This window comes from Syngnathus scovelli, chromosome 21 (genome assembly GCF_024217435.2).
Source record: "Syngnathus scovelli strain Florida chromosome 21, RoL_Ssco_1.2, whole genome shotgun sequence".
In the NCBI taxonomy this organism is placed as follows: domain Eukaryota; kingdom Metazoa; phylum Chordata; class Actinopteri; order Syngnathiformes; family Syngnathidae; genus Syngnathus; species Syngnathus scovelli.
In genome coordinates, this window is record NC_090867.1 from 3010369 (window position 1) to 3035444 (window position 25076).

At 47.2% G+C, this 25076-nt stretch overlaps 2 protein-coding genes across 8 annotated transcripts; both read left to right on the top strand.

Annotated features, from left to right (window-relative positions):
- The first annotated feature begins 2933 nt into the window (after positions 1-2933).
- LOC125991495 (glucagon receptor) lies at positions 2934-6823 on the top strand. 2 transcript variants are annotated; one of them, XM_049759443.2, is made up of 14 exons: positions 2948-3257; positions 3648-3730; positions 4074-4176; positions 4255-4365; positions 4444-4565; positions 4815-4921; positions 4999-5155; positions 5222-5381; positions 5446-5506; positions 5569-5638; positions 5721-5812; positions 5897-6035; positions 6105-6146; positions 6256-6823. In XM_049759443.2, coding segments are annotated over exons 1-14 (1320 nt in total). In that variant the 5' UTR covers positions 2948-3256; the 3' UTR covers positions 6328-6823. The 2 variants fall into 2 exon arrangements, with proteins under 2 accessions (XP_049615401.1, XP_049615400.1); XM_049759444.2 differs by lacking the exons at positions 5721-5812; positions 5897-6035 and having other exon boundaries at positions 2934-3257.
- A 3560-nt stretch (positions 6824-10383) lies between these two features.
- On the top strand, positions 10384-24943 carry wdr90 (WD repeat domain 90). Of its 6 annotated transcripts, XM_049759425.2 has the most exons (43): positions 10397-10869; positions 11034-11128; positions 11271-11447; positions 11516-11663; positions 11733-11906; positions 11989-12115; positions 12245-12309; positions 12385-12428; positions 12494-12637; positions 12707-12733; positions 12806-12874; positions 12940-13050; positions 13139-13284; positions 13372-13429; positions 13569-13687; positions 13757-13918; positions 13983-14098; positions 14577-14693; positions 14923-15158; positions 15245-15381; positions 15463-15593; positions 15663-15793; positions 15886-16047; positions 16137-16265; positions 16370-16503; positions 16583-16611; positions 16692-16793; positions 17147-17293; positions 17367-17446; positions 17530-17632; positions 17737-17858; positions 18429-18582; positions 18672-18862; positions 18931-19099; positions 19183-19303; positions 19441-19609; positions 22771-22893; positions 22986-23154; positions 23241-23371; positions 23834-23977; positions 24154-24270; positions 24353-24437; positions 24514-24943. In XM_049759425.2, the coding sequence occupies exons 1-43, from the start codon at positions 10857-10859 to the stop codon at positions 24669-24671; spliced, it is 5286 nt and encodes a 1761-aa protein (XP_049615382.1). In that variant the 5' UTR covers positions 10397-10856; the 3' UTR covers positions 24672-24943. The 6 variants fall into 6 exon arrangements, with proteins under 6 accessions (XP_049615383.1, XP_049615379.1, XP_049615382.1 ...); XM_049759422.2 differs by having other exon boundaries at positions 10396-10869; positions 12494-12733; XM_049759424.2 differs by having other exon boundaries at positions 12494-12733; positions 19183-19297.
- The last annotated feature ends 133 nt before the right edge of the window (positions 24944-25076 follow it).

A 25076-nucleotide genomic window follows, 5' to 3' on the forward strand; every position in this document is an offset into this window, starting at 1 on the left:
TTTATGTAATTGGATATAAACCATATGTATTGTCTGAAGCGGATACAATGGAGTCGGGAACTTTCCTCTCTGAGGTCTTAAATTGCCTCGTGAAAAAGCTGCAAAACCGTATGTCGTATAAATAGCTTCAACTTGTTTCACCATACCCCCCGTCGAGACATGGGTGACCCCATGACTCGAAATAGCAGCCCATTTGAACAAGTTACGAGGCACGACAGGTTTGCCCAAAGGTCACACAAAAAGACCATCAGTGTTTTTAGTTGCACCCCGTTTTTCCCAAGAGAGTCGTTCCTGGGAGGGGCTCTGAGACTGCATGTCAAGCAACACATCAGGGGAGATGTGTGACATCGAATCATGATCAGTGAGAGACGAGAGGACATGGAGCAGGCCTTCTGCAGCGGCCTTAGCGGATTTGTCAGCAAAAGCATTACCAAGAGAAACAGGATCAGATCTTGCAGTGTGAGCAGCACATTTGCAAACCACCACCTTTAAAGGTAGCTGGACAGCGTCCAAAAGTTGAGTTAGTAATGTGGAATGGGTGACGGGCTTCCCTGTAGAAGTTATCATGCCACGGTTGCTCCACTGCTGAGCAAAAACGTGCACTGTAGCAAAAGCATACTGACTATCAGTCCAGATAGTGACGGACTTGTTTGCAAACAATTTGCAGGCCCCAGTCAAAGCAATGAGCTCAGCCTGTCGGCCTGTGCTGACATATAGGATGGCAGTTTAGCAGCCTCCCGGACTTCGTCGGCAGTAACAATGGCATACCCAGTAAGGGTCACACCAGATTCATTTTTCTTAGAAGACCCATCAACAAAACCCACATGACCATCTGGTAGAGGCGTATCTTCCAAATCAGGCTGAGCCTTTGCAATCTGTTGGGCAGCATCGACACAATCATGGAATCCGCCGTCGTCAGGAAGGGGAATGAGAGTGGCAGGATTGAGTGTTGTGCATCTTTCAACGGTCAGATGCAGCTGAGACAGCAACGTAGCCATGCAAGAAAGATGACGTGCAGGCGACAGAAAACTCACTCACTCACTCACTCACTCACTCACTCACTCACTCACTCACTCACTCACTCACTCACTCACTCACTCACTCACTCACTCACTCACTCACTCACTCACTCACTCACTCACTCACTCACTCACTCACTCACTCACTCACTCACTCACTCAATCAATCACACAGGTGTTAACTAATTTGTAATTATATTGCAAGCAATTCCTAATCCTACTTTACCTTTGTATAAGGCACAGGTGTCAAATTGTGCTTCATATTCATGTCATTACTCGAAATTATCTTCCCTCTTAATAATGTTGTAAGTTTAAATATTAGACCAGTTTGTATTTGTCTGATTTGAAAGCGAGTTACTCGTCAGCTTGTTTTGCAACTCCCACAATATGAGGCGCTCACACATCTACTCGGGTATGACAGTCATACCGGCCCTCCAAAAGAAGCCATGACTACACCGCGGCCCTTGAACAAATGAGTTTGACACCCCTGGCACAAGGGATAGCCTTCTCATTGATCAATCGCGTATCTTAAATCATGCTTTTCCTCCTTTGAAGCGACTATGTACTTCAAACCCAAACGGCACCATTTTATAGGGAAACATTTGTCGAATTTATTCGTTGTCGACATAATACTGGTCGCAAATTTGCATGTAGAGCATTTTTGAGTTGTTGATCATAGACATCAGTTGAACACTCTTTCTGGTCTGTGTCTAAAGTCTTCAAACAACTTATCTTGTTTTTGTTTAGTTCGGCCAATGTCTGTGTAATTTGCTCTACGTTGGAATTTTATTTTTATCCTGCCCAATAGTTGGTCAATTTGTATTTGTAATGGCACCCTGTTATATTCCAATGGACGGCCCTGGAGATCAAAAGGACTCCAGGTGCCTTTAACGCTTGCCCAATGTTTGGTTAAGGATGCCATGAAAACCTGTTGTACTTCATCACCTCTCAAATTATAGGAAGCAATGAGTTGTTTAATTTGGGGTACAAAGACGGAAAGGAACATCTGTCTTTGTAATTTGATCATTTTTCTCATCTTCATTCATCACATTCTTAGCTGCGATTCTTAAGCGAGCTCGCGCTGACACTGTGTCATCATCTTCCTGTCTGTGCAACAGCAAGTTCTTTTTTATCTTTTCTTCGTCTTCCTTATCTTTCAATTTTCCTCTCATCTGGGAAAATGAGAATGTAATTTTGCTTTTTAATTTTTAATTTTAAGTCTTGCAAAATTGCAAGAGATTGTGGCTTCGTCTCATAAGAAAAGAAACAAAAGGTAACGCACAAAGTGTTGCATGCAGATATGGCTATATCAGCAAAACAGTTTAAGCAATATTCCGAGAGATAAAAAGAGAAAGTGACGTTCTTTAAGGAAGATCAGAAGGTTTATGACGCATCGTTTGACGTGTTGTTTTCACGATCTGTTCTGGTGGACGCTGAGCTGTCAGCAGCATCTTGTTTGACACAACCGTCATCTCGCCCCTGACCCAGCCGTAATCCTTCTGTTCTGTTGTACAAGATAAGAATAAGCAAGGCAAAGCAGCAAGCATATTGAACAGTAACATTATGAATAAGTACTCATTAGAGAACACATGATAACATATAAATACAATTTTTCTAACTCTATCTATCTATCTATCTATCTATCTATCTATCTATCTATCTATCTATCTATCTATCTATCTATCTATCTATCTATCTATCTATCTATCTATCTATCTATCTATCTCTCTCTCTCTCTCTCTCTCTCTCTCTCTCTCTCTCTCTCTCTCTCTCTCTCTCTCTCTCTCTCTCTCTCTCTCTCTCTCTCTCTCTCTCTCCACCTATTCATCTCGCTATCGCGCGATCTTATCTACACACTTTACTGAAACGATTTATTTTTTATTTTATTCAACCTTTATTTAGCCCGGCATGACGATTGAGCACATTTGAGCCCACTCAATAAATAATGTGCCATGCGGTCGCGTTTATTTTTCCGGTTTTCTGTCTCGTCGGTGTCGTAACTTTACTTCCTGTTTTATTTTGTCATCCCTTCCGTTTCAGTTCGTGTTTCCTTCCTCGGTGTTTGGTTGTCTTGTCTTCCCTGATCCCGATTGTGTGCACCTGTGTAGTTGACACTAATTGTCAGCACCTGTGTCCCCGCCCTTTTGTGTGTATTTAGTCCGCGTCTTCCCCTTGTCTTGTGCCAGTGTGTCTTGCCTCGTCCCGACCACCAGCGATTCTTTGACGTCCGAGCTCTCAGTAAGACTCCTCCTTTTTGTCTCGCCACAGAGCGACGCTTTTTGTTAGTGCCTTGATCCCCATAGCCTTTTTGTCTCGCCCTCGAGCGACGCTTTTTGTTAGTGCCGTGATCCCCATAGCCTTTTTGTCTCGCCCCAGTGCAACGCTTTTGTTTGAACTTTTTGCCACGTGTTTTCCCTCGCAAGAGGCGTTTTGAGTTGTACTTTTGATCCGTGTGTGTGCTGGAATAAATCAGAGAAAGAAACGACTCTGCATCCGAGTCCTTCGCCTTGTTCCCAGCCTGACATAATGTCTCAAAATTATTGGCACCCCAAGTGTCTTTTCATAATTTACTGAATATGGTGTGCGTGCTTGACAGCAAATGCTTCATATTTGTGTTTTCGCCTTCAGTGTGCAAGAACAAATTAATCACAATGGCTGCAGTGGGAGACATCATGGCCGTGATTTGTCTGACGCTTGTCAAACTGCCCATGGTTAGTTTGGTTTTGGACCTTTTTATGTGGAAAGTCTTACAAGCAAGAAGGACAGACCTTTGCAGAATGTTTGTAAGCAATGGCAGAAAGTCAGTGTCTACCAATAACCTTGAAACTTCAAATCAACTTTTCCTTTTGAAATGAATTAAAATGCTGTTAAGCCCAAAATCCAAAAGATTGACAAAAAGAAAAAAGTGTGACCCGGGCCTACGCGTAACCTCACGATCAAAAGGTCAACATCACGCCCAGACCTTTGTAATCATGGCATGAATGGATGAATCAAAAATGAAACGCTGCAATCAAGATACAATTAGTCTTTTCTCTCGGGGGCATATAATTACAGATTGACATGGCTGGCGGAAAAGTGTTAGAAGAAACCTACCACAAGTGGTTACAGTATAAGGACGACTGTATCAAGATGATTGAAAATGAGCCTCTACCTGAAGGTATGGAGATGTTTGGCGTATCTTGCAAATTGCAATGAGGCATGGAAATGTACCTTGTCTTTGTCTTGCCTTTTGGAGATGGCTTGTTTTGCAACAGGACCTTTGACAGATACGCCTGCTGGCCAGATGCTCCTGCTGGATCTATTGTTAACATCTCCTGTCCTTTCTACCTGCCCTGGTATGATCAAGGTATACAGTTGTAGAGAATTGCAATTTGAATTGTTAGTAAGCAAAATCATTTTTTTCTTTTTTTTCTTTTCGTTTCAGTGTCGCACGGCGTGGTGCTGCGCCGCTGCGGCACCGACGGTTTTTGGGAGCGTGATGAGAAGGGCCACGTTTGGAGAGATAAGTCCCTGTGTGAAGAGGAAAAAGAGGTGGCATCCCAGGAGGTACAAAAGTTGGGAAAATTGTCTTCTGTCAACCAGTGAATGGCATTCCTGAACAGATTTGTAGCTCTTTTTGTAATTGACACCGTTTCAAACTGATATGCCGCCATCTAGTGGTTGACTGTGGAATTACACCACAAGGTGGCAACATTTGGACCAAAATAGAGTTATTCACTTTACAAAAAACGACTTTTATATTGGATGTGACACAACCTGTTCTGCTGACTAAGATTTGTTGGAATGTTTTTCCAGATGTGGCTCAAAAAAATGATGTTGAGCTTCAGGACGTTGTACACGGTGGGCTACTCCCTTTCTTTCCTCACTCTCGTTACTGCTCTTGTTATTCTACTGAGCTTCAGGTAAACCACCAAACAATTTTCAGTCCTGCTATTGTTCTCCAGAAAGCCATTTGAGCATTTGTTCGATTCTCAAAAAGGAAACTGCGTTGCACGCGGAACTACATCCACGTCAACCTCTTCCTGTCCTTCATCTTGCGAGCTGTGTCCGTCATTGTGAAGGACACCATGCTGGAACGACACTGGGGACGTGAGATCGTGAAACCCGGCGACGTGAGCGAGATGCTCAGTCATCAGGTGGGCGTGGCTTCTCGCCATCGGCCAAATATGAACTGACATTTCGCTTTTTTTCCGTTTCCTCAGGCTGCTATCGGTTGTAGGATAGCTCAGGCGCTGATGCAATACTGCGTGCTGGCCAACCACTACTGGTTCTTTGGAGAAGCCATTTATTTGTACTCGGTGCTGATTGCCTCGGTTCTCATCGACAGTAACAAATATTTGCCTTACATCTGTCTCGGCTGGGGTAAGCATCGTCGATGGTGATTACTATGGAGGAGCAGGTAAAACAACAGATTTTTATGATGTAGGAACTCCGCTTCTCTTTGTGGTTCCCTGGGTGGTGATGAAGATTCTGAAAGAAAACAAAGAGTAAGTGAGCGAGCGTACATGGCCGTTTAAAGCGGAATTGACTCATGGTTGTTTGTTCCTAGATGTTGGGCTGTCAACGAGAACATGAACTACTGGTGGATCATTCGTTCGCCCATTCTTTTTGCTTCGCTCGTAAGTTCGAAACTCGGGACGCTCGCCCCTCCCCTTGCCATGCCAAACTCAAAACCGTGTTTTTTTTACGCACTAACTACAGATCAATTTCCTGATATTTGTGAAGATTCTGAAGGTTATTCTATCCAAGCTACGAGCCAACAACCAGAGTGACTATTACAGTTACAAACGCCGGCAAGTCATGAAGAAGATGTAGCTCGTAATTATAATGCTGAATTTTACTTTGAAACCGCGCTGCTGTTTATTTCACCCGACTAGGCTCGCCAAGGCGACGCTGACCTTGATTCCCTTGTTTGGCATTCATGAGGTCATCTTCATCTTTGTCACGGATGAACAAACGGCAGGAGTTCTGCGCTACTTTAAAGTCTTCTTCTCACTTTTTCTCAATTCGTTTCAGGTAGATCACCACGGCTGTTTAATGTACTTCACAATGTCATAGTCAAACTGAATTGTTTCATTTTTGCAGGGCTTTCTCGTGGCGGTTCTTTACTGCTATGCAAACAAAGAGGTTGGTTTGTTTTTTTTTTCAACCCATGTGGAGAACTAGGACAGAATTCTCACATTTTTATAATCAAACTCTGACGCTAAATCACTCCCATCACTTTTGTTGTGTACAGGTGAGGGAAGAGTTGAAGAGGAAAGTGCGCATCTGGACGACAGAAACACAGCTCGTGTGCTGTGGACAGTGACTAGACGGCGTCAAAACCCGCGTGAACACTTTTTCTATCGCCACAGTGCCGGAAAGTATCAGATCCTCCGATAGCACAACGAGTCGGCCATCGCCCATCGCCGACAGTTCCCTTTTCCAACGACACATTCAAAGGGCTGACCAGTGTCACGAGGCCTCACTACTACAATGTCCCACAGCTATAACGGGTGATGCCGCCCCGTGGTGTGCAAATGGCCATGACGCCGTGCTGGTAATATCAACAGGCATGCAGGTGTCATTCCAAATCCATCTTCAGGACCCTGTGGAGTCACTTCCACATGTTGCTGATTTAGAGTCAGACTAAACACTGTAATTATAGTTCATTTGAAAATACTGAGTGATTTCTTTTTTTGGAAGGGGTAAAATCGTCATTGTTATTTAACATGACTTGTCACCGATTATAAATTCTTGTGATAATGTATTTAGCAAGCTCTCAATTGTTGTCTCAGTGAAACTAAAAATTGATTATAATTTAATGTGTGCTTACGGCTCTCCACGCCAGTGCTCTTTTTTCCTTGCCTATACTTTTTTATTTTCACTCTTTGGCACACTCTGTACTGGGAATCCCAAGTACACTTTCCACTCGCTCACGGACATTGGTCACCAAGCACGGATACCTATTTCAAGTGACTTTCACCGCAAGCACAACATCCCAGACGAGATTGCGAGACCGCCGGGGTCTCCGTGGATTGTTGTCGGGTCTGGGAGGCGACGCAGGCGGAGAAGAGAGAGGAAGCAAAAGCGAGGCCGTCGGTCTGGCCTAATGCTAAGGCTACGTAAACAACCGCACAAGCCGCCTCTCCCGAGCCTGTTTCTCTCCAACGCCAGATCCCTGCTGCATAAAATGGACGACCTGGATCTACAGCTCACGGGAAACCACTACGTCCGGGACTGTTGTGTGATTATTATAACCGAAACCTGGCTGCGCCCGGATATCCCCGATGCTAGCATGCAGCTAGCAAGCCGCTCCCTGCTACGCGCGGACAGAACATTGGACTCCGGTAAACGCAGAGGTGGGGGGCTTTGTATGTATGTGCACGAAAACTGGTGCAACAATGCGACCATCGTAGGCAGCCACTGCTGTCCGGACCTCGAGTACATGGCAGTCAGGTGCCGGCCTTTTTTCCTCCCGAGGGAGCTAGCTGTTGTTATCGTCATTGCTGTTTACATTCCACCCGACGCTGACGTAAGCACGGCACTCTCTCTCCTGCTGAGAGCTGTGAGTGAACAACAACGGGCTCACCCTGATGGCTTCCACATTGTAGCGGGGGATTTTAACAAGGCCAACTTAAAGACTGTTCTGCCGAATTTCCACCAGCACGTAAAGTGTGCTTCACGAGGTGAGAACACCCTGGACCATGTCTACACCAACATCAAACATGCATACAGAGCTATCCCCCTCCCCCACCTCGGGCAATCAGACCATCTGTCCCTCCTGCTCTTCCCTGCCTACACCCCCCTCAGACGCAAACTCAGACCCACCTTAAGGACCATCACCTCCTGGCCTGAGGATGCACTCCACAAACTCAAAGACTGTTTTCAACGGACAGACTGGGACCTGTTCGACCACCAGGAGCTGGGGACACACACAGACACAGTTCTGGGCTACATCCAGTTCTGCGCCAGCAATGTGACTGTGACCAAAACCATCCGGGTCTTCCCTAACCAGAAACCCTGGATGTGCAGCCAGGTCCGCTCTCTCCTCAGAGCCCGCGACACCGCCTTCAGGTCAGGAGACAGAGCTCTGTACAGCGCTGCCAGAGCTGAGCTGAGGAGAGGAGTCAAACGGGCGAAAGCGGACCACAGAAAACGCATCGAGTCCCACCTGTCCAGCAACAATGGCCGCAAGGTGTGGCAGGGCATCCAGGAGATCACCAACTTCAGGGGCAGTGCCGCTCAAGTCGAAGACCAAGGCGCACAGCTGGCAGAGGAGCTAAACAGCTTCTTTGCTCGGTTTGGAACATCCCAGCAGCACTCCCCTGTCCCTGCCCTGCCCCCTCCCCCACCCAGCTCTGACATCACTCCACTCACTGTTCAGGAGCACAAGGTCAGAAAGGTGCTCCTTACAGTGAATCCCAGAAAGGCCACAGGCCCGGATGGGGTCCCCGGCAAGGTGCTGAGGGCATGCGCTGAGGAGCTCGCCCCCACCTTCACCACGATCTTCAACCGCTCCCTGGCCCTAGCAACCGTCCCGCCCTGCCTGAAAACCTCAACCATCATCCCAGTGCCGAAGAAGTCGGCCATCTCTAGCCTGAATGATTACCGGCCAGTGGCCCTCACTCCGGTGATCATGAAGTGCTTTGAGAGGCTGGTTCTTCAGCACATCAAGGATTATCTTCCCCCACACCTCGACCCCCACCAGTTTGCATACCGGACCAACAGATCCACAGAAGACGCCATCGCCGTAGCCCTCCATTGTGCGGTGAACCACCTGGAGCAGCAGCAGAGCTATGTCCGGATGCTCTTTGTGGATTACAGTTCGGCATTCAACACCATCCTCCCGGACAGACTCACCACAAAGCTGGACACTCTCGGACTCCCCTCTCTCACATGTGCCTGGATTAATGACTTTCTGACCAACCGACTCCAGGCTGTGAGAGTTGGCTCCCGCCTCTCCTCCACCCGTACGCTGAGCATCGGCTCCCCACAGGGCTGTGTGTTGAGCCCCCTCCTCTTCTGCCTCTACACTCATGATTGCAGACCGGCTCACAAACACAACCGGATTGTCAAGTTCGCCGACGATACCACTGTGGTCGGTCTCATCTCCAATGGCGATGAGGTAGCCTACAGAGAGGAGGTCCTGGAGCTGGTCGACTGGTGCTCTGAGAACAATCTCGCTCTGAACACCAAGAAGACCAACGAGCTCATCATAGACTTCAGAAGACACAGCCCTGAGCCAACTCCCCTCTTCATCAACGGCGAGCAGGTGGAGAGGGTCCACAGCACCAAGTACCTGGGCGTCCACATCTCTGACCGGATCTCCTGGTCAGAGAACATCACCACCATCGTCAAGAAGGCTCAGCAGCGGTTACACTTCCTGAGAGTCCTCAGGAGGTACAACCTCAACACCGACCTGTTGCTGACCTTCTACCGATCTTCCATCGAGAGTCTACTGACCTACTGCATCGTAGTATGGTTCGGCAGCTCCACCGCCGCTGACAGGGAGAAGCTGCAGAGAGTGGTGAAGGCAGCCCAGAGGATCATCGGCCGCCCTCTCCCCTCCCTTACGGACATCTACACTACCCGCTGCCTCAGCAGGGCTAAGGCCATCTCAGCGGACAGCTCCCACCCTGGCTCCGCCCTGTTTGACCTGTTGCCCTCTGGAAGACGCTACAGGCAAATGAAGACCAGGACAAACAGACTCAGAAACAGTTTCTTTCCCCAAGCCATAGCCGCCCTCAACTGCAGCCGACACTGATGACACTTTCCTCCAGCACTATTACTGCACTTTGTCCGCACTACTGTTTCTGATTATTTCATCTACTTTTCTACTAGTCGATTACTTGACTGTTACTTGTGTCTACCTCATGCACTGGATGGAGGTCTCCAATTTCATTGTACTATGTAGAATGACAATAAAGGTTTTCTGATTTCTGATTTCTGGAAAGGGTTTATACAATTTTGTGTGAGTTACAGATTATGTTTGTTGTTAGGGTTTTCCAGGTTATCTTTATCGTAGGATTATGTTGGAATGTAGACTATAATGATTAACCAATCTTGTCTTGCTCTCACAACGTAGTAAAGTGGTTGCTTCCTCTGCTTGAGTGACCAGCTGCAGAGGAAGCAATCAAAGTTGTTCTGTTTCCCACAACATCGTAAAACACCCCCTGCTCTGATCTTACCAGAGGCCGGGGGTTCACCAAACCTGTCCACTCTCACCCCCACTCTGTTCCTCCTAATAAATATGCCCTTGCAGGAAGGAGACTTTTCAGACCTCCATTCGATCATCGCTGCATGCACAGCGACGAATGGACTCTCCACCTGCAGGTGTCCAAAAGGACTTGTCTCCCGTGTGGTTCTTGCAAAATAAGTTGGAGTGAGCAAATCTCTAACATTTGTCTTTTGTTTTTTCCTTATGTGTTCATTCAACGAGTTGTTTTAGTTGGAATCCAACGGGAGTAATTTCTGTGAACTACATTACCCATAAGCGTTCGAGCCACTTTGACGTTTGTACGTCATGACGTCAGCTCGTTCGCTGGCAACGGCGGAAAACTGAGCGGGAAGGACAAGATGCTTCGATAGTTGTCCATTCTTTTTTTGAAATTCGTTTGCTACTCTTAAAAACATGGACTACTTCTTGATAAGTACTTTGAAGTTTATATAGTTTAAAGGGAAAAAATACGTGTTCACAGAGTTTCTTGTGTGTTTAGCACTACTGTATGTTCATGTTTGCTAATGTGCGTAAATGTACATGAAAGCTATTGGGCGAGTTGTCCTTACTTTGGATAAGATTTTGATTCCGATTCCGTATAATTCAGTCGACGGGTGCTTTGGAATTGATCCCTGCCAATGGCCGCCAAAGGTACGAAATGTGTGGTTAAAATGAACCTAGCTTAATGATATCTGATTCTTTATAATTTTACTTAGACAATAGAACAAAAAGACTGCCTTGGATATTACACAACGGAATAATTTTCATTTCTGAAGTACTGCCTTGATGTCTAATTCGCCAATTTGTGCTTCTAGATGATTGGCAGCATCCTTTCGTCAACATATTCAAACATTTCCGGCTTTTGGAGTGGCAAAAGGCATCCAAAGAAGGAGATGTAACACTATACAAGGTAACTTTTGTGAGTGATAGTATGAATAATGATATGAATGACAAAGTGAGCGCAGGTGTATACTATATCATCCCTGAACAGTTAAGTTGTCCCATTTTCTAACTACTATCCGTCTATTTTCCCCATTTGTTTACCACTTTAGGACAAGACCCTCAACAGTACAGCGATTCGAATCAGGGGTGCTGTACCTGACAACAGTTGCATACGGATTCCTAAAAACACGCACCAGTCTCTGGGTCTAACAGGACGATATTTCTACGTCCTCTTCAAGCCCAATCCTGCAAAACCATTTTTGATCGTCCTGGATGTCACAGCAGAGGTACTCTAACAGCTGTTTAACTCAGAAGCTGGTACCTCAATTGATACCCTGTCTCGCTCTTTATGTAGCATGACACAAAGGATGGCCGCGTGATTCGCATCTCTATCTCCAACATGTTCAAAGAGTTCAAGTTTACCTCCACGTCGCTTCTGTTCCCGTTCCAGTGCGGATCTGAATTTGATTGGATCACCGAAACGGCCAAGTTTCCACAGCAACGTAACATACGACATTGCATTATTCCCAATCGCACGTCTGTGCTTTGAGACTTGTTGTTGGCTTGGTTAGGTTACAGACCTCCAGAAGCCCCCAAGGTCCTCTGGACCTGCCTGACGATGGATCTGCAGCGTACACTCGCCACCTACCTCAACCATCTCTCTTACTGTCACCTTAAAAGCGTCAAGCTCTGCGCTTACATGTCTGTTAAAAACGCTTTTACCAGCGACCTGCTGCTGAATCCCGGTGAGACTGCCAGCATCGTCATCACATAAATGAAACAATGAATGATATTAGGACGACCCTCTCAGATCTCCTCGTCCAACAGAGGTTTCCTACCGTGATGCAAAGCTGATGGGCCTGCCCCCTTCTGACGGCGCTGGACCTATGCCCAGAGAAATGATGTTTCCTGTGCCCAAGGGTTCCACCTGGCAAAATTGCTACAATCATATCAGGTGTGAATTCATCCAGAAACCTGTTTTTCCTCAAATTGTGGATCAAAAATGATTTTTGGAACCTAACAAATTTACCTCATGTCATGGTGGAAGACGGCGATGAACAAAAGTGCATCATTGTCGTTTCAGGTTCCCATTAGAAGGAGATCTGAACTGTGGTATCATACGAAAAGGTCCTTCCAAGATGGAGACCCGTGAGTAGGGAAAAATGTTACAGATGTCTAAATGTTTCTTTTGCAGTGTCACATGATGATGTGATATATTTTTAGCAAGCCTCATGGAAGATGAACGCCAATCCCAAAACCCAGAATTAGTAAGACTAATTATCAATAGCCCGCTACTTGCACAAATCGTTTTCAAATGTTGCTTTCCTGCCAGGTGATCATACCGCAATTACATGAAGTCGTCACCACCGTCAGGAACGAGCCGCGGCCCGAGCAGGAATCGACGCCGTCCAGTCGACACTCTACTCCGCCGCCGATTGTGACTAAGGAGGACGAATTCAGCCAACTCGAAGAGGAGGTGAAAAGTAAAAAAAAAAAAAATGTCATTGCTGTAAATGGTCTGTACTTATCAGTTTTATCTTGTCAGGTTGCTGAAAGCCCAAAGGAAAATCAGGTATGACGAGATGCTCGACAGTAAATGTAGCAGAAGCGAAGCACTTTGCATTTAGCGTTTTTCTTCTCACAGAAGCTGTTGCCTGATCCGATTCTCCGGCTCAAGAGAATCATCGGTTTTGGAGGAGCCACCGCCAAATGTGTAGGCTTGATATTTGGCATTGTTGTTATTGGGCCTATTAACATATTTTAAGTTTTTTGTTTTAGGCCTTATGGACCATGTCGGGCGATTCGGTGGTCTATCCATGTCACGCCATTGTGGTCTCCATGAAAATCGACTCCAACGAGCAGAGATTCTTCATTGGCCACACCGATAAGGTGAAACGGCAACACTTTGGTATCCAACTCGGCCGTGACTTTGACTTTGTAGTCCAGATATAAAATTCTAACTTTGTCTGTGTGTCAGGTTTCTGCTCTGGCTTTTAATGGCAACACTACATTGTTGGCCTCCGCGCAAAGTGGACATTACTGCGTGGTTCGGATATGGAATTACCTCAAAGGAAATTGCATGGCTATGCTCAGGATGCAATCTCATTCAGTCACGTCACTAAGGTAATCAGAGGCTAAATGGGGATCTCGCATATATGCTACAGAGGCAAGCAGTCTGTTGACAGTAATTGCCTGCTTTTCTTTTCAAAGCTTCTCATACAGCGGCAGCATTTTGTGCGGTGCCGGAAAAGACAGCCGCGGCAAAACGGCAAGTAGCTGTCAAGCATAATAAACCAGCTTATACTTAGATACGGAAAGAATTTCAAAAGTATGGCACTCTTTGCTGGTTGTAATTTCCAAATAAATTGCGTGATTGCTTTTTTTTTTTTTTCCATCATGTTTTGTAGGTGGTGGTCGTATGGAACACGGCTAACGTTGCCAACGGCGGCGAAGTGAGCATCTTTGCCAAGACCAAAATGGATGTGGACATTCAAAACATGAAAATTGCCAACTTTGATGAGACAAGGTAGTCTCCCTCCCATCCTCTCACAACCCTCATCAATTGTTGAAGTTGTAAATGCGATCTGGTTGTCAGGCTGGTGTCGTGCGGTCACGACAGCATTCGTCTGTGGCGGGTACGCAAAGGCACACTGCGCTCCTGCCCGGTCAACCTCGGTGAATACGGCCCGCTGGACTTCACCGACGTGGCCTTTGAGGAGGGAGAATCGCCCCAACAGCATCTTGACGATAGGCTGCTGTCAGTGAGCCATCTGCAGAGTGTGTCAGTTTCGTAAGGCTTCAAAGTTGTTTTCCCCCGGCAGGTTTGCCAGCTGCAGGAGCGGCCATATTTTTGAAATTGACTACGCCCGAGTTGTCATTAGAAATGTCAGATGGTTGTTCCCTGTGCAGCAGCAGGAGAAGTGGCCTCTCAATAAAGGTAGGTTTGGCCTTTCCTGAGGTGCAATGCTTGCCCTAACAACCGGCCAACAGAGAGGAGGTGTTTGAATTGGTTGTTTATTTTTTATTTTTTTTATAACAAAAGGACAACATGTCTAAAGTAGCACAAAAAAAAATTATGTTAAATCCCTGCTAGGAAACTGACAGCAGGGGTAGAATAATTTTCACATTGAAAGGCACTCACTTGGTGGAAGGCAATCATGAAGTCATTGGTGCTAAACAGCTGTAGGTGAATTGCACATTGTGCTCATTTATACTGCAAAAAGTGGATATAATTAACACCTTGGAAGCCTGCGACCCTCGTGGTTTTTTGTAAGCTAAGAGAAAATATCATTTGCACCTTAAAATGAAATGTTAATGAAAAAATATATATTTGAAAAAAAAATCAACAATCCCCAGTTTGAAGGATTTTTTTTTTTTTAACTGCCAAAATTGAGTACATGTGTATGCTTGATCAGCTCCTGGCATCGCCATCAACAGCCTCAGTGTGTGCTCAACCTTCTGTGCCACTGGCTCCGAAGATGGCTTCCTGCGGCTTTGGCCTCTGGATTTTTCCGCTGTCGTCTTGGAAGCTGGTAGGTGGCAAACGATGTGGCATAAGCTTTGACTTGAGGAAATCAGGCCATCATAATGGCGTGAATGCCCAGCAGAGTGAAAACGGCTCGCGCAGCTGTCAACATCCAATGAGCTGGAAGTCAAAATGCTTTCATCACCATGACCCAGATGCTAAACAGATTCTCACCGATTCTCTTTTCTCATTTCAAGCGAGACGATCACTGACTTTCCAAACCATTTGCTTTCTAGAGCACGAGGGTCCCGTGAGCCTGGTATCTGTGTCATCAGACAGCACGCGCGTCCTGACCGCCACCTTTACCGCTAACCTGGGGTTCCTTGATGTGAGCAGTCGGGGTTACAACACGCTGATGAGGTCGCACACGGGCGCCGTGCTCGGCTTCAGCGTGGACGCCATTCGCCAGCATCTCACCACTGCCTCGGCCGACGGCTCCGTGCGCATTTGGTCCATGGACTCCTTGCAGCAGGTCGAGCTTTGACGTTTGAAAGCGATCTGTCTTTGTTTTCAATATGTTATGACAAATGACTCAAGGTCTTCCCGTGTTGTTCGCAGATGTTTGACTTTGTGTCAGAGGATAAACCATGTTCGGTGGCTTTTCACCCAAGCGAGCAGATCTTCTCCTGTGGATTCAGCTCGGGCGTCGTCCGAGTCTTTGATATCTCCTGTGGCAAGCTCTTGGCCGAGCACGAGTATGCGTGAACACATATTTGAATTGAAGCATCCATTTCCAATAATGATGCTGATCGTATTTGTCCGTCCACACATGGCAGCCACCACAGAGGCGAAGTGGTGGGCCTCGCCTTCTCCCCCGATGGCGACTGCATGTACAGTGCTGACTCCGAGGGCTCCCTGGCGCTCTACAACTCCTGCGACAATGACAGCCCCGTCATCCGAGTCGTCTGTGCGTATACGTGCTCGCCCACCAACGCGACCAAGATGATTTTCATACGTTGACTCCCTGACGGTTCAGGTGGTGTGGTGGCCCAAGGCAGCGGGCGCGCTCCGGATGCTCTCACGGTGAGCTGCGACAGCCGCTGTCTGGCTTTCGTTGGGCCCTCAGAGTACACCATCACCATCGCCGACGCACTGTCACTAGAAGAGGTAGCACCCGTCTCGCAGACCAAAATGTTTTGATTGAACCCGAACCGTGCAATGTTAATGGACGTGTTGTTGCCTCCTGTTTCCTTCTTCAGTCGCTCCGTCTGGATGTGAGTATTTTGGATTCGGAGAGCACCTTTCTGGACTCGGCCATGAAGGTCTGCTTCTCCTCAGCCTCCCCCGAGCATTTGTTGGTAGCAACGTCTGCTAACAAAATCCTCTGGGTCAACACCAAGACGGGCAGTCTGCTCCGGCAGGTAGTTGATTTAATTATTGACTTCAATGTTTTGTTTCATAAATGGTCTGATTATTATATATTTTTTTTTCTCGTGCGTGTGTGTGACAGGTGTCCAAGGTGCACAAGCACTGGTGTTCCTCTCTGGCTGTGAGCAATGACAGAAGATATTTGGTCACGGCGGGACATAATACAATTAAAGTGTGGGATTATAACATGTATCTTAATATGAACTCGCAGGTACAAAAATAAAACGCACCATTTTTTGTCCTGTACTGCCATATTGTTAAGTGGTGCTTTGACATTTCAGGTGAAGAGTACTCAAACGTGTTTTGTTCCCCCAGACGTTTATAGGTCATAGTCAGCCCATCAACCAGGTGAGCTTTACCCCTGGACAACAAGGCGTGGTCTCAGTGGGGGACGCCATTTTCCTTTGGGACTTCCTGGCACACACAGCGGACTTTCCGCATACCTTCCGGTACCAATCGCCATCATGTTCAATTCTTGTCTATAAAATGGAAATGCACATTTTTGTGATGCTTTTTCTCTACCCGCAGATTGTCGCCGGGATTTCCGTCAGCCTCAGGTACGCTAAACGTGTTCAGTACAAACCTCAGGAGTCAAATGCCGCCGCGCATGATCTGATTGGTCGTTTCAATTGATAAGCAGCGGATGAGATGCCTCGAGATAGGGCACCGCTACCCGCGTCTCCTCCGCCGCCACTGGATGCCAGCGTCACAGACTCCACCGAGGTCGAGCTGGACGATGGTAATGTGATGCAGTCGTGCATTAGCACGAGCCGCAAAAATTAATTTACCCTCCTCATTATACCTGCAGACATATTTTCTAACTATTGAACTAAAAGTGTCAATGAATCGAACCGTTGAGAGCACCATAAATGATAACAGTGGTGCCCTGAGAGCATTGCCAAGCTTGAGGCCGCTTGTTGCTTAGCAACAGATGTATAATAGCCATTGTCTGGATTTGAATTGAATCAGCACACCTGTTAACCTTGTAAGGATGAAGCGATTCAGAAAATGCATGAATGGATGGCTTATCTTAGCCCCGTGGCTCAAAACGCGAGTGTACTGAATTTTGTGTCTTTGTTCTCCATCTTTGAGACTTGAGCGATGGACTGTCAACTCCACTAGTAGTCACAGCCACCGATTCAGAGCCGAGCTCTCATTTCGATCCCGCCACCACGCCCTTCTTGAAAATCACTGAACTCGCCAATAGCTTCAGACTGAGTTGCAAACTTCCAAGCCATGGTAGGTCTCCACCTTCACAATTACGCTAAGAATAAAATAATCAATGACGAGCATGATCTTTGCCATTTTGTAGATTTCACTGGGAAGAAAGCGGTGCATCCAGATTGTTATCGACACTTCATACCGCGATTTAAAACTTCCACTCGTGATGAGGTCAAACTGACCTACACACCTACATACAAAAATGTCTTGTGTAATATTTGTTTTGACGGTTTGAAATATTATCTTGCATTCAGATGGCTGTGACTCCTCATCCAGGCAAAGCGGGCATGACACTGAAGTCAGTAATCGGTTACAATGGCAACGGGCGTGGCAACCTGGTTTGGAGCCCTGACCAAGGTTGCTCAAGATTAATGAGAAGAAATGCAAACAAGTGTAGTGCAGCTCCTCTTCTCACAGGGAACCTTTTTTCTGCTTTCCGGCAACTCTTTTTTTGGTCACAGGTGTATTTGCATACTCATGCGGAGGTGTGGTGGTGGTGGAGAATGTCAACTCGGGGCATCAGAGACATTTGCAGGGCCACGGGGAAGAGATCTCTTGTCTTGCCATCTCAAACGACGCTCAGGTAGGAAGACACTGCCAAAATCTCACCATACTTGGAGTATGTCGTTGGACAATGATAGCCGACACAAAACCGGGGCTTCTATTCAAACGCTCGTCCGTGTGCCCAAAGCTACACGACAGATTAAATGGCTCCGCATGAAAGTATCACCATAGAAGAGCAAGTGAACCAGAGGGCCGCCTGCCAATTTTCTCAGCAGGGCTCTCGCTCGTATTTTCTGGCTTCTTTGGATTTTCAAGCCTTGCAGCCTAATCACTGAGTGGTGCGTTAGGTGCCTCCCAGAACACACTATGTCTCCAATTATCTGGATAGAAAAAAAAGCCTCAAGGGTCAGAAGGCCTTCTATTTTTAACTCAATTTCACCCTGAGAGAGCGGGATGGGGGCGGGTGAATTGCCGTACAGTAACTTATTTTGTCTGGATCTTTTATACTGCCATTGAGCATAGCATACAGTATATTAACATTCAAAGATGTTCAGTTTGATTAAAAAACAGAAATGCACACATTTTGTCAATGATAATTGTTCCAAGAGGCAAATAATTTTTTTTTTTGTCCGTGTTATAATTTGTCCAGATTTTGGCCTCTGCCGCAAGCAAAAGTGCCAGCGAGAGCCTCATTCGCATTTGGGCCCTCCAGAGTGGCGCTTGTCTCAATACCGTTTCCTACCACAGAGGGGCAGTGCAGAGTCTCACTTTCTCCAAAGATGATCGCTTTTTCCTCTCCGTAGGTAAGTTGGGGGGGAAAAGGACCGAAAACATTGATATTGATAAAATGATATTTTACGCCGAAATCCGCTTCCATTCGCTACCATGTTAGGAGACTTCTCAGATCCATCAGTGGCTGTGTGGTGCGGCGCCACCTTCCGGATGCTCTCCAGTGAGGGTGTGTTGGGGCCGATCCACGACGCAGCCTTGAGCCCCTCGGCGACCTGCCAGCTGGCCTGCGTAGGCAGCCAAGGGGTTTACTTCGGCCTCTTCACCGACAGCGGCCAAGATGGTGACCTCAGAGTAAGCAACTGATGATCCACCGTTTATTTTCTTCTGTATTAAAACTTCATACGTGGCCATGCATTCAGCTCCAAAGAGCGAGGGCACCAGTAGAGGTGGGCGACGTGGAGCTGACGTCTCTGTCCTACCATTCAGACACCTTGCTGTTCACTGCGACCAACAGAGGACACATCTGTGCTTGGGACATCAAGACACAAAGCTGCTTTATGACATGGGAGGCCGACGAGGGCGAAATTGGTAAGTATAGTAGTTTGGCGCTGTGTCAGGAAATGGAAAAATAGGTACAACACTTTGATGTGTTTTGTTTTGTCTTTCCAAAGGTGTGTTGCTGTGTCGAGCAAACAGCCTATTGACAGGCAGCAACACCCACTGGCTGCGACTGTGGGAGGTCGAAGCTGTGCCACGGCGTATGAAGCTTCTGGCCAAGAAAAAAGAGTGCTTGTGATTCCTCAAATTGAATTAAATGACATTGATTATTCATTTAGAAAGTTTACATCATTTATGAGAATTTTGTATTGTCCCCTGCCACCCCATTAATTGACCAAGGCTGCGCCGTGTACTTTTTTTGACCAAAACAGGACGTCAGCGGTGCTAAAGCAGGAGATCATGCTGGACGGTACCGCAGTCAGCGCCACCTTTGACAACACGATGGACATGGGCATCGTTGGAACCACCATGGGAACATTGTGGTACGTCGACTGGTCGGACAACAGCAGCATTCGCCTCGTCAGCGGCCACAACGATAAGGTAACAACGTCGCAATCGTTACTCAGACTTGACTTGAACCCGAAGGGACACGTTCATAAGCCTCAAAATAACGAAGAGCGCGCCAATCATACATTTAAACGGCTGAGAAACACCACAAGGCGAAAGGCTGTCATTAAATTCGATTCTGTCATTAACACTCGGTTTGAGTAGAGCACTCAAGATTCAAGAGTTTTTATTCGCCATGTTTGAGCGTGCCAAACAAGGAATTTGACTTCGGTAAATCACAGCCTCTGTTCAACATTTAGGTGACTAACAACAACACTCAGGACATGTGAAAAACGAAAGATATTCTCAAACATCCCCTGATCTTAAACTGATCTTAAACTCCCAAGAGGGCAAGGAAAAACTCAAAACTCCAGCTAGGGGAAATGAGAAACCTTGAGAAGAGACCACAGATGGGAGGGTCCCTCTTCTAGGATGACCAGGCTGCAATGGATGCAGAGAGTACACAGTACAAACAGTGTAGACAAAAAAGGTGTGGAAAGCGGGATGTTATTGCACAGTAATGACTCTGAGACTCTAAGAGTGGTGTGAGTTCATCAGAGCGACAGCCTGGGGGCAGAAGCTGTCTCTGTGTCTGCTGGTTTTAGTGTACAGAGCTCTATAACGGCGTCCGGAGGGGAGTAGTTCAAACAGGCTGCAACCTGGGTGCGAAGGGTCTGTTGAGATGTTACTTGCACGTTTCCTGATCCTGGACAGGTACAAGTCTTGGATAGATGGGAGGTTGATTCCAATTATCTTTTCTGCAGTCCTTATGTGTACAAGGTCTTCAGCAGCTCCCGCGGCAGGTTGTCTCAGGAAGTACAGCCTCTGCTGGGCCTTCTTCCGGACAGAGTCTATGTGGCCGGTCCATTTCAGGTCCCGAGAGATTGTGGTTCCCAGGAACTTGAAGGTGTCTGATGAGAGAATAGTATTACTGCGGATAGTGAGGGGTGAAAGTGGTGAAGGGCCTCGCCTGAAGTCCACTGTCATCTCCACGGTCTTGAGCGGGTTCAGGTCCAGGTGGTTTTGGCTGCACCAGTGGACCAGCCGCTCCACCTCCTGTCTGTACGCAGTCTCATCACCGTTCTGGATCAGTCCGATGAGAGTGGTGTCGTCGGCATACTTCAGGAGCTTCACAGAAGAGTCACTTGCGGAGAAATCGTTGGTGTAGAGGGAGAAGAGCAGTGGGGAGAGGACGCACCCCTGAGGGGCTCCAGTATTGGTGGTCAGGGTGTCAGATGTGATGCTCCCCAGCCTCACACGCTGTCTCCTGTTGGTCAGGAAGCTGGTGATCCACTCACAGGTGGAGGCAGGCACCGCGAGCTGGATGAGCTTCTGTTGGAGGATGTCAGGAGCGATGGTGTTGAACGCCGAGCTGAAGTCCACAAACAGGATCCTGGCGTACTTTCCTGGGGTGTCCAGGTGTTGCAGGATGTAGTGCAGTCCCATGTTGACCGCATCATCCACCGACCTGTTTGCCCGGTAGGCAAACTGGAGGGGGTCCAGCAGGGGGCCCGTGACATCCTTCAGGTGGTTCAGCACTAACCTCTCGAAAGATTTCATGACCACAGATGTCAGTGCAACAGGTCTATAGTCATTCAGACCTGTGATGGCGGGCTTCTTGGCCACTGGAATGATGGTGGAGCTCTTGAAGCACGAGGGCACCTCACACAGCTCCAGGGAACGGTTGAAGATCCGTGCAAAGGTGGGCGCCAGCTGCTCAGCGCAGACTTTCAAGCAGGAAGGTGACACGCCGTCTGGGCCCGGTGCCTTCCTGATCTTTTGTCTCCGGAACATCTGGCGCACTTCCTCCTCGCGAATCTGGAGTGCGGGCGCGGCCTCTGCAAGAGAGAGAGTCGGTGACCACGGTGATGGAGGTGTAGACAGAGCAGTTGTGGGGGGGAGGTGAGTATGTGGATTGTGCTGCAGGAGGTCCCGTTGTGTGGGAGGACCGATCAAACCTGCAGTAGAACCTGTTTAGCTGGTTAGCGAGCCTTGGGCTCTCCACAGGACGGGGGGTTCGTTTCTTGAAGCCCGTGATGCTCTGCAGGCCTTTCCACGCTGTTGAGGGATCAGGATTGGCAGAGAGGTGTCTCTCCAGGCTCTCCCCGTAACACCTCCTGGCTTTCCTGACCTCTCGGTTCAGTGTGTTTCTGGTCTGCTTGAACAGGTCCCGGTCGCCGCTCCTGTAGGCCTCCTCCTTGACTTTGCGCAGCCTCCTAAGGTTCGGTGTAAACCAAGGTTTGTCGTTGTTGTACGTGCAGAAGGTCTTAGTCTGCACACACAGATCCTCACAAAAACTGATGTATGATGTGACAGTGTCAGTGAGTTCATGCAAGTCTGAATTTGCAGCTTCAAAAACACTCCAATCGGTGCAGTCAAAGCAGGCTTGGAGGTCCTGCCTTGACTCCACTGTCCACTTCCTTACAGTCCTCACCACAGGCTTAGAAGTTTTTAGTTTCTGTCTGTAGGCAGGGATCAGATGAACTAGACAGTGGTCCGAGAGTCCTAAAGCTGCACGAGCCACAGAGTGGTATGCATCCTTAATTACGGTGTAGCAGTGGTCCAGTGTCTGTGCCCCTCTGGTGGGACACGTTATGTGCTGTCTGTATCTGGGGAGTTCGTGTGCGAGGTTCGCCCTGTTAAGATCACCCAGAACAATGATTAGTGAATTTGGTAGAAGTTTCTCCATGTCTGTCACCTGGTCAGCCAGCATCTGCGTGGCTTCACTCGCACGTGCGTGTGGTGGAATGTAAACAGCTGCCATGACGATCGAGGAGAACTCCCGTGGTGAATAGAACGGCCGGCAGTTTATGAAAAGTGTTTCTAGGAGAGGGCTGCAAAACTCAACACCATGACATCGGTACACCAACGTTCATTAATGTAGAAACAGAGACCACCTCCCTTTGATTTTCCGGAGAGCTCCGCGCTGCGATCTGCACGCGTTAGCCGAAACCCAGCTAACTCCATGGCGTGGTGGGGGGGTTCGTTCGCTAAGCCACGTTTCAACAAAACACAGCGCGGCGGATCTGCTGAAGTCCGTGTTCGACTGAAAATCAACTGGCCGGTAGTTAGTCGTTCCTCAATTATTAACACAATTGCTTTTCTTATTGAACGTGAAAACTCAATGTGTAATCGAAAGCTGTTCTGCGGTGCAGGTGAACGATTTGGCCTTTCAGGCGGATGAGAGCCACTTTGCCACTTGCAGCCAAGACGGCAGTCTGAGGGTTTGGACGAGCCCCACCAATGAATTGGTGGTGCAGTTCCAGGTGCTCAATCAGGTGAGGACTGGAAAGAAAATCATTTTCTTCTTTAACACTGCAATTTAATATGCAGAATTGAATTTCAGTTCATTTGCTGCTTGCTATTTCAGTCGTGTACGTGTGTGTGCTGGAGTTCGTCTCCAGGCGTACAGCGTGTGCGCGTGGCGGCGGGCTACAGTGACGGCACCGTGCGAGTCTTTCACCTCGCCTCCGCAGAAATGGAGCGCAAATTGCATCCCCACCGCGTCGCAGTCACCGCCATCCAGTACTCCGCCAATGGTGAGTACCTCTCACGTTATTTTCCGTCCTGATAGTCTCTCATTTGGTCCATGAAATATTTGGATGATTTAATTGTTTTAACCCAGGTGATGTGATCCTGTCTGGCGGCAAGAATGGTCTCATAGCTGTCAGCCGCGCCCTGGATGGATCAACCATCCGTGTTTTCAGGGATCACAAAGGAGCGTCCATCGCCACCATCCAGTGTGTTCGTGAACAGGTCAGATTCTAGCCAGATGGCTATCCACAATGTAGGAAACATCTCATGACAACATCTCACATTCTGCAATCACATAAGAATAGTGAGAAACATTAAGAGGATGCTTTGAGATTAATGGAGTCAAGTATGATGGAGATTTTTTTTTTCTGCCGCATACAAGTATCACCTCTTCAACTTAATTAATAGTTGTTAAAAATGGGTTGTTCTTGTGAAGCACCACTTCATTCTCCCGCAAGAGTGCTGTTATCAAGGTTTTTTTGTCAGCTTCTCTTTGGGAGGACGAAAAAACAAAAACAGACTGGCATTTCCTTTGCTCAGCTCTCACCCAAATTATGCAAGGCTAGGGATGGTTTGTGACACATTTTGAACTTGTTTAACAGAAGAAAAAAAAACGTTTGCTGGAATTCTTCTCCTGGCATTTTGTAACATTTGTACCCCCTAGCAATTTGTTCCTCTTTCCAGTGTAAGGACTTTGGATTAGTGGGGAACGAGCTGTGGTTGGCTGCCAGCGTTGACAGACGCGTTAGCGTCTGGGCGGCTGATTGGTTCAAGTGCAAATGCGCTTTACTCGACTGGCTCACGCTTCCCGCTCCGCCATATTGCCAGGTACGCTCACGGTACAACAAGGAAAAGAGCAGAAAATGCCACGCAGAATGTCAAGTGCTCCAAGTGAGTCATGCGAAATGAGCCATTCCAGTCTCCAGATTGGATGTATCATTGTTTTATAATGATATACACGATGCAATGTCACAGATGAATGAATTTCCATCCTCGTATTGCAGGATGATAGCCCACCACCGAGCCTGGCGGCCTTCTGCCCAACAGACCCCGGCCTGCTCATCTACACAGGTTACGGAATTGAGAAAGAGCTCATTTTCTACAGCCTCTACAAAAAAACGGTATCTGCTGTCTATTGTGTATTTTGTAGCTGAGCCTGGCTGACTTTGTATATATATATATTTTAATATGTCTTTGAATAAGATCATCAAAAAGATCGCTTTGCCTCACTGGGTCACATGCTTCAGCCTCTCCTCCAAGAGTCAACTCATAGCATTGGGGTCAAAAGGTAACATGCTGCCCGGTCGTCATACGCGCTTCTTGAGTGTTTGACACCAGCACCTGACCTCTCCTCGTCCTCCCAGAGCGGGTATTGAAGCTGATCGATTGGACCAGCGGCAAGTTCCAGGACTTCTTAGAACACAGCGACTCGCTGCAGACGTGTCGTTTCTCGCCTTCCGGGACACTCCTCTTTTCTGTGGCTCATAATGAGATTCTGCTCTGGGAGGTGAATGGCTTCTGAGAAGGCGCTGCTGTTGGGTTTTTTTCTTTCAAAGTTTAAACCTTGTAGGTTTATGTTTCTCGACGTCTTAATGCCGTCTCATCTTTTATCTTTGTAGGATGAATTTTGAGTAAAGATAGTTAAAAGATGTTGCCACTTTGCGGCAAATGTATTATTTGAAAATACAGATTAGACATTTTCATTTTAGTCTTGAATGTACGTATTACCCAATAGGCAATTCTTCTTTTTGTTGCTCCTCAGAATTAGAATATAAAAGTGAGAAATATCTCATGCTTCAGAATGTCTTTTTCATCAAAGGTGAATCCAGAATGTTGTCTGTAAACAAAGCGCCGAGTGCATGAGATTTATTAATTACATTTTAAAGTTAAGGCCGGTTGTGTACAATGTAACCGTGTGTAGTTCTAA